The sequence below is a fragment of the Lasiodiplodia theobromae genome (assembly GCF_012971845.1).
Source record: "Lasiodiplodia theobromae strain AM2As chromosome Unknown scaffold_40, whole genome shotgun sequence".
NCBI lineage: Eukaryota > Fungi > Ascomycota > Dothideomycetes > Botryosphaeriales > Botryosphaeriaceae > Lasiodiplodia > Lasiodiplodia theobromae.
Genome location: NW_023336520.1, coordinates 39,595 through 47,886, shown reverse-complemented (window position 1 = coordinate 47,886; position 8,292 = coordinate 39,595). Strand labels below are relative to the sequence as shown.

At 58.0% G+C, this 8,292-nt stretch overlaps 2 protein-coding genes across 2 annotated transcripts; both read right to left on the bottom strand.

Moving 5' to 3' along the window:
• Window positions 1-1,306: 1,306 nt before the first annotated feature.
• LTHEOB_10581 (Ino80 chromatin remodeling complex) lies at window positions 1,307-6,376 on the bottom strand (the record flags this gene model as incomplete). Its single annotated transcript, XM_035507242.1, has 7 exons — window positions 1,307-2,369; window positions 2,496-3,270; window positions 3,318-3,915; window positions 4,538-5,221; window positions 5,272-5,813; window positions 5,864-6,164; window positions 6,227-6,376. 7 exons carry the CDS (start codon window positions 6,374-6,376, stop codon window positions 1,307-1,309), a joined length of 4,113 nt encoding a protein of 1,370 aa, XP_035367191.1.
• A 754-nt stretch (window positions 6,377-7,130) lies between these two features.
• LTHEOB_10580 (DNAj domain containing protein) lies at window positions 7,131-7,957 on the bottom strand (the record flags this gene model as incomplete). Its single annotated transcript, XM_035507241.1, has 3 exons — window positions 7,131-7,828; window positions 7,885-7,896; window positions 7,951-7,957. The coding sequence occupies 3 exons, from the start codon at window positions 7,955-7,957 to the stop codon at window positions 7,131-7,133; spliced, it is 717 nt and encodes a 238-aa protein (XP_035367190.1).
• Between the last annotated feature and the right edge of the window lie 335 nt (window positions 7,958-8,292).

Below are 8,292 nucleotides of genomic sequence, written 5' to 3'. Positions count from 1 at the left end.
GATTGGCTGGGCGTCGTTGCGTGTGGCTGAGAAGGGAGGCGTGTTCCGTGCGGTGTGGCAGTTTCAAGGCAAGAGTGGGATCCTCGGGCTTTTCACCCAGATTGAATCCAGGAGACTGTGCGGAGCGGCTGACATCTGGATCGATGGATGGACGGATCCAAGAGGATTCCACACTGCTCGTTCGTGACTTGGCGTGGAAGGCCTTCCTTTTCCGCTTCCATTTTCTTCCCACCTGCAACAGGCCAGCAGATGAAGTATAGTGTGCGCATGTTGGCTATGAGCAACGGTTGCTCATGGCCGGAATCTTTTTTTTGCATTCCGTTTTGTTGCCTGGGACGCCCGAGGATCGTGGGTGAGCTGCGCGCGCTTCTCCGAGGAGACGGGTCGTAGGCGCGGGAATCCCGCTTTTGCTCATTCTGGCTTCGTAAGCGCGGACAGAAACGACGTGGCAGGCTGCCTTCTCTTAAGTTCAGGATCATTTCGGGGAGAGAGAAGGTGTAGGATTGACGACCATGTTGATGGTTTTCCAAGTGCTTACGGGACCGTGTCAAAGGCGTGCGCGCCCTTCCCACGACAAGTTGACGGCCCGATAAGGGAAAGACCCGGTGACCGCCACGGATGGCGACATGACAACTGGAAAATAATGTCTTCCGTGCACTGTGTCGTCTATTACTGTAGAACCTATTTTTTGGTGCCGTGTATGTCAGCGGTTCCGCATCATGCGTTCCCGGAAATCGGCTCAAGGTAAAGACACCATTCGTGTGGTCTGAAAGTATATTGGCCGTGAAGGATTGCTGTTTGCAACTTCAGCCCATCGGAAGCCCCCGGCTTTTCGTCCGCGCGCACTTGGAGCAGCTACATGAACGAGCCGGCCGTCTGCCTCACGGGAAGAGGTAAAACCACCATGTGAGTCCAGGTGTCACAATTCCTTCACCCATCACGTTACGGGAGATTTCGGAAGATTGGGCAGTCGAGGAAAAAAGTCCGGACGTATTGACCATACTCAGATATGGGATTCTTTCAAGTATGAGCTAAGACGACTCTTTTCGCCTTCGCCCTCGCACATCTTCTAATAGAGACGCTAGACACTACTTGTTCTACATAAAGTACCTAAGGAATTAGCAGATAATTCAGAATGAAAAGCGTGCCCCATTCTACCCTAGCCAGTCAGCCAGACCTCCCATCCGTAGCAAAACGGTGAAGACGAAACGCCCATGCCATGTATTCGTGCACACCGCACAATTTCTTCTTTGAACCCTTCATCCACCAATTAGGTATACCAGCCCTCCGTGTTGCTCCGCCGCCCTCATGCCCCACCCATCTCCTCGTCCTCCTCGCTCTCCTCTCCCTCGGCCGCCTCGCCGTCATCTTCCACCTCCATCTCATCATCCGCCAACACAGCCGCCGGCGGTGGCGGTCCGCCCACGACGCTCTCATCGACATCGTCCATGTCGTCCTCCATAGGTACCGCGCTGCTCTCCCGCCCGCCGCCACCCAAAGGAAGATCTGCGATGCTCTCCGCGTCGCCGCGTTCCGACGCGTCTGCCACTGTCGAACCCGCGACCGACGACGGCACACCGGTGCGCTTCCTCCTGCTAGCGCCGACACCTCCTGAGCGTCTACCTGCAGCCCTGCTACTGCCTGCAGGGACGGGACCGGTACCGGGTGGGCCGCTGCTGGCGTCTTCGCCAACCCAGACGAGGTCGTGCTGGGGGGTCGGTGCGGAAGCCGCAGCAGCAGCAGCGGCGGCGGCTTCCTTCTCGCGTTCGTCACGGTCCTTGCGCTTCTTGATGGGCACGGCGTCCGGGTTGCCATCCCAGCGATCGAGCCGGCGGCCAGTCTGGCGGAAAATGCGCGCCCAGTGTGCCATCTCCTCGCCGCAGTCATCGAGCTCAAGCCGGCCGACGATCGGCGTCAGCCCCGCGAGGCGCGTCGCCTCGAGCATCGGCCGACGCACTGGCGAGTGCTCAAGCACGCCGTTCTCCGCAGCCAGCGCCGCGGCCGCGTAGAATTCCTCTTCGCTGTCATAGCCATCGGGCATTAGCTTGAGCCGCTTCCACGCCCGGGAAAATGTGCCTTCGCGCTTGCGCCTGCGCTCGGCTTCACGGTGCCTGTTGCGGAGCTTGCGGTCAAGAATGTAGTCGACTTGCTTCTTGCGGTGTTGTTCCACAGCCATCTGGTGTGCTGTGGGAGGTCGCTTGCGGTTGATGCTGGGATCCGTGCCATTAAGGGGGAGGTAGAAGCCATGAGGTCCGCTGCCGCCTAGGCCCACAGAAGGGGAGCCAGCATCGAGGTGCGCTTTGAATGGATGGCGTGCACTACCGCCGACAGTCGAGGGAGTGCCTTTGCTGCGCGGTCCCCAGTTCCCCCTGCCAGGACCTTTAGTTGGGGGCGGTTGTGGAGTAGATGGTCCATCATCATTCAGCAAATTGTTGATGCGCATGTTGGGCGTAATCCTTGGTGGAAAACCTGCGACGCTGGGAGGACTGGCTGACCGAGTGCGGTCGGTGTCAGATCCGTAGTCAGCTTGCAGTGCCTTGAGAGGTGCTTTCGCGCGGCCGCTTGATCGAAATGAGCCAGGCCCGGGAGACTGATGGTCCCTGCCTGGTGTTAAAGATCCGTCATCGGATGCGACAGAGAAGACGGGGTTGTTGGTGAATCCCTTTTTGATTCCTCGCTTAGGTCCGGTCACCACAGGTGCCATGTCGGTGGCCAGGATGGCTATTCTCTCCTTCCGTTTCTCCTCTCCGAACTGTTTCTCTTCCTCCGTGTCCACGTTCTCTAGCGCTGCCTCCTCTTCTGTCAGATGTTTAAAGGGGGGTGTCTTGATGGGCATTCCGCTGGTGGCATCTCCGGCGGTTCCTGGCTGGCCTGCGCCAAACGGATTGTTCAAGGCATCCTGCTCGGTAAAATCGCTCTCCAAGTACCACCACATCAGCCACAGGAAAGCCTTTGCACGACTCTCGGAGCTCAAAGCGCTCCGCATGACCAGGTCGAAGAAATCCCGAGGGGGGAAAAAGTGTAGCTCGGAGATCTTGGGGGCATACTGCGCGAGAACGAAGATGAGGTTGACGGGATTCGTGCGCGGTACAGGCGTGTTCTTGATCTCTTCGATGGTACTGGGCTGCTGGGTATCCTCTGTCGCACCCTTGAGGATGGACTTGAGACGGGGTGCATCCTGCAATTGTTTGTACGCATTAGGGTCTTGGTGAGCTTGGAGCGAGGGAATCGAATGATAGGTTCGGAGCTGAGCGCGCATCTCAGGGAAGACTAGAAATGGTCAGCATGTCCAGAGACTTCTCTGCACTGTGACGTACAGTTGAGAGTGGTGTTCATGCGGCCGACATTGACCAGCAAGCACACCATTGCCATGTTGATAGCGGCGGCGCGCTCTGTCAAAAGCTTATCCTTGAGGATCTTGCTGCACTTGCTGCTCTTGGCCATGGCATCGAGGTATATATCGGCGAAGGTATGGCCAGAGGTGCCGTCGGAGACCTTGTGGAAAACGCGGGTCTGGTCGTCGAAGACGTTGCGTAGGAAGTCGTACTGGATGTCCTTGCGCCACAGCGGCACGCCGTCTTCTTTCTTCAGGTGGCGGATCTTGTTGCCCGAGTATACCGAGGACACGCTGCCGTTGGCATTGCGGCGGGTGGTGGTCGTGGTTGCGGTGTACATGGGCTGCTCGTCGGTGGGCTTGGACTTGGGGTCGTCGGTGGTATCGTGGTCGTCCTGGGCCGACGGCTGGCCAGCTTCGGTCTTGACGGGCGTAGGCGCGTCGACCATGTCTTGGTTGGGCGGATCGGCAGCGAGGACGTGTCGAAGGCTGTTCCTGGGATCGGGCTCGTCGGAGCGCGGTGCTGAGGTGGTCGAGAGTTGTGACATGATGGGTTTCAGGTGCTGAGCTTCCAAGAGCTCCTTGGTTCGGTAAAGTTGCGATTTGAGGGTTGGAGGAGGATCAGTGGTACAAATCACGGGACCATGGCTTCGTGGTGCAGCGATGCGAATGGAGGGCGATCCCGACGTGCGACAATGCTGAGGCTGGAACAGGACAAGGACAGGAATGCAAGTTTCGCGGAGCTCGACCATCTGACAACGCGGCGCCGCCATCCCCAGGCCGCGCCTTCCACGCTCTCGGCCCGACCAGTTGATCCGGCACGTCGAAACGCCAAGCCCTTCCCCGGCCCTTGCCCCATCTGGAGAAGCGCGGCACATCACTCCATCTGCCGTCAAGAGAGTTGCTCACCAAGGCGTCCTAGTCGCTAGGACAGGGGTTCATCCAAGCATCACTACAAGAGGGTATATTAACTACCTACTCGGCCAGGTGCAAATCATTTGCCACCCTATATCAACGCCTCAATTATGCAACTCTTGGAACCAACGCGCCAATTTGCCAAACGCCATTGCCGTGCAAATGCTACAAACAAAAGAGTGAATGCCGTCCACACCTTCGTCGTTGCTATTCGGCTGTCGGTGGGGGCGTGCCGCTTGGTGACCGAGGGGCTGCTGTCTCAGTCGTGGGCTCGGCTGTTTCACTCACTGTAGCTGTTGCCTCCGTTGCGTCTCCCTCTGTCGTATCAGCATTGCCAGCAGCGCTTTCTGTTACTGTACTCTCCTGGACAGCCGAGGCTTCTTCCGTTCCAGGGCTCCTCGGAGGTGTTGCCGTGTTGCCTGTGCCAGGAAGGATTGACGACTCTTCGGCGCTCGTCTGGTCCAGCACTACAGCAGAAGTTTCGCTTGGACGAACGACAGTAGTACCATTGGTAACTTCGCGCATCTCGTCACCTTCCTCATCGGGGACTGCTGTCTCCGCTTCGGCCTGCTCTTTTTTCTCCTCCTCGCTGGATTCGTGGTCTTCAGCGTCAGCCATGTCCTCGTCCAATGCCTCGGCTTCCTCGGGATTAGTAGCAAGATGCCTGTTCCTCTCATCTTCCGCGTCACTGTCATAGTATTCTGCCTCGTTGGCGACGCCTCTGTCCTCCTGGAGCTCAGTCATGCGAACGTCCATATTTTCGTCAGCATCTATGTCGGCCAGCAGGTCATCGTCCTCCTCGGAGCTGCCCAATCCTCGACGGGGAACATCCTGCATCTGGACCGATGGCGCAAATGGTAGTTGACGCAGGCGCTCAGCAATTGTGGAGCGAATCTTCTCCAGATACTCGGGGGTGTTATCGTTGGACATGTTCGAAGGAGGGACATCTAAAAGATACTCTGGACAGTAGTACTTGATCATGGTGAGTAAAGGTCGCGTGGGGACTGCCTCGACGAGCTTACCTCGTAGTAATCGCTGAATGGCAGGACCTTGCCGATCGAGTCTCCGACTGCCTTCCCCGTTTCATACGCCCACGTACGAGCTACATTGCGGATGCTGTAACCGCCTCCTCCAACCATCATAGTTGGCAGTCCAAAGCTCTTCACAAATCTGACGCAATTGGCATGCCCCTCCATGGAAAGATTGAAGCTTCCGAGACGATCTCCAGACAGACTGTCGGCGCCACACTGGAGAACAACAGCTTCGGGGCGGAAGCACTGCATGATGTCGGAAATAACCGCCTCGAAAATCCCTCGATACGCCTCGTCGGTGATACCGTCGCGGAGAGGCACGTTCACAGCATACTTTTTGCCCTTTCCGATGCCGATGTCCAGCAGATGGCCGGTTCCGGGGTAAAACTCGCCGAACTTGTGGAATGAGCATGTCATGACGCGGTCAGTGGTGTAGAAGGCCTCCTCTACTCCGTCTCCATGGTGGATGTCGATGTCAATGTAAAGCACGCGCTGGTACACGCGCAGGAGCTCCAGAATGGCCAGGACGATATCTGCGAGTGTTAGCCAAGCGCAGCCGGCGTCGAACAGGGCGAAAGCATACCATTGACATAGCAGAAGCCGCCGGCCTGGCCCTTTTTTGCGTGGTGCAGGCCGCCGGCCCAGTTCACTGCTATGTCACAGCGACCGCGATTGAGACGCGCGGCGCCCTCCATGGAGCCGCCGGCACTGATGGAGCAATACTCGAACAAGCCATCAAAGACGGGGCAATCGCCGCTGATGTCGTATTTCAAGGCCTCCTGCTGGCAGCTGCCAATGGTGTCGGGGGTGATGCGCTGAAGAAACTCTATGTACTCGTCGGTGTGGAATTGAGTCATCTCCAGGGCCGTGGCCGGCTTTGCGCGCTGCGAGACGGTTGTGTTAGCGACATATCCGCAGGCTGCTGCAAGGAGCGAGGCCGACGCACGTAGACCTCCATCTGCCTGTAGAGACCGTAGGACATGACCAAGTCGTGGGTCATGCGGATACGGAAGGGCTTCATGCAGTGGCCTGGCTCATAGTCGTAGCAGCCTATGTCCGGGTCGTACATGTACGCCACTCGCGTCTTGTTCGTCATGATTGCGAAGTGCTAGAATGGTCTGGTGAGGAGCAAGCGGGCCAAAGAGCAATGTTCACGAGGGGATGTTTGGGGGGTGAGGAGGCCGAGGGGCATGCAAAGCGAAAGAAAACGAGCAGCACGTCAGGTGGAAGAGGGAGCTCGCGTTTGTGTGTTGCGGTGATGGAGCAAGAGTGAAATCGGCGGGGAACTCGGGCAAAGCGCGGCGCAATGTGTCAGCAGCACGGCCAGCGACGAAGGGACCCCTTGGGCGTCTTCGCGCACACAGAGAACGGAGAAGCGAGCTTGTGGAGTGAGAATTGGAGCAGAGAGCGGCGGCCAGGGCCTCGGGCAAGACTATCGTCATCGCTAAACCCGGCGCCTCGTCGGCCCGGACCATTCGGGGTGCCTGAATCAGCGAGCCCAGCTGCGCGACACCCGATCAGAGCAAGGTTCCGTCCCCTCTCGGAAGATATTCTGCGGCCTACCGCCTTGTCGGGTGTGGCTTGCAAGATGTATTCTCTCTCCTACCTAGGCAGAAAAGTGCGCCCAGGACGTCGCTCTGCAGCGCGAACAAATGTTAAGAAGCATCCCCGCTGTATCTTTCTTGACTTGACGACACCCACGAACCCATACCTGATTAAGTTATCCTGAAATGCGCACCGATCCAACTCCTGATGAAAGCCCAAACAACATATTCGAGGGATATCACAATCGTAACAGTATCGTCATCGCCAGCTCGCCCCCGACTCGGGTGTGAGCCGCCCGTGTCCAATCAGGCGCTCACTGCATGCGCGAACACCTTGCTCGCTAGATCGCTGAGCATCCGAGCCTTGTCGGCCTGAGGCAGCTCCTGGAAGACCGCATACACGCTCTTCCCCCGCGCATCTCGAACCGCACCGAGCCTGTTCCCTGCAACTGCGCCCGCCACCGCTCCTGGGAAGTTCGCGATGATGAAGCCCATGGCGCCGCCGCTCAGTCCGCCGACCAGACTCCAGAACTTGCCGTTTGGCTGAGCCTGCTCGCCCTCCGCTAAGCCTTCCTCGCGCAGCATCTCCTCGAAAACGCTACCGAATTGCTCATTGCTGAAGCGCTCGTGCTCGTTGGCGGCCGAGGCCCCACCATTGTTGTCCGAGCTCGAAGTTCCCCCTCCGAAGAACGACGACCAGGGGAAGCCGCCGGGCATGGTGCCCTCCTGGCCCGCTTGAGGTCGGGGAATCTCTTCCTCGGGCTCACTGTCATCAAACCCTCCAGTGTAGTTGTTGTAGGTCCGCGCAGCATCGTAGTCACGACGACGAGTCGGATCGCACAGCGTATAGTACGCGTCGTTGATCTGCTGGAATCGTCTGGTCCGTGACGCGCGCTCAGGGGAGTCGGCAGGGACGCGGTCGGGGTGGTGCTTTAGCGCGGCCTTCTTGTATGCATCCCGGATCTGCTGCTGGGTTGCTTTGGGTGATATGTCGAGGATTTTATCTAGTCACAAATGCATCAACTGGGCTGCGTTTTCGATAGGCTTGGTCGGAACCCACAGTAGTCTGGCGCTGCGATATGTTAGCTTTGCGTCACGACAACATCGCCGGGGGAATCAAGCTCACTCGACATCGCGGTGAAGCAGCAATGGGCTCGGAACTCAGATCGAAGCTCAACGGTGTTCGAGGTGCTGTTTGCTGCGGACAGGGTGAAAGGGTGCGTTGAAGGGGAGTGAGGGAGCGATGAAACTGGGCTGCCTGGACCTCGTCTGGCCGGGGCATGACGTAGCAGCTTTCACCGCCACAACCTGTCCAGTGGCTGATCTGGTCAGGGTCTACTCACGTGCAGCATCACGGCTGATGACAGGAGAAATTTCCTCATGGAAAGTATAGCATTTTGCTTCTATGGGCAGTTGAGGCCAAGGCCTGGATGCAGTCGTATGCTCACATTAACGTCCGGGCCTCTGC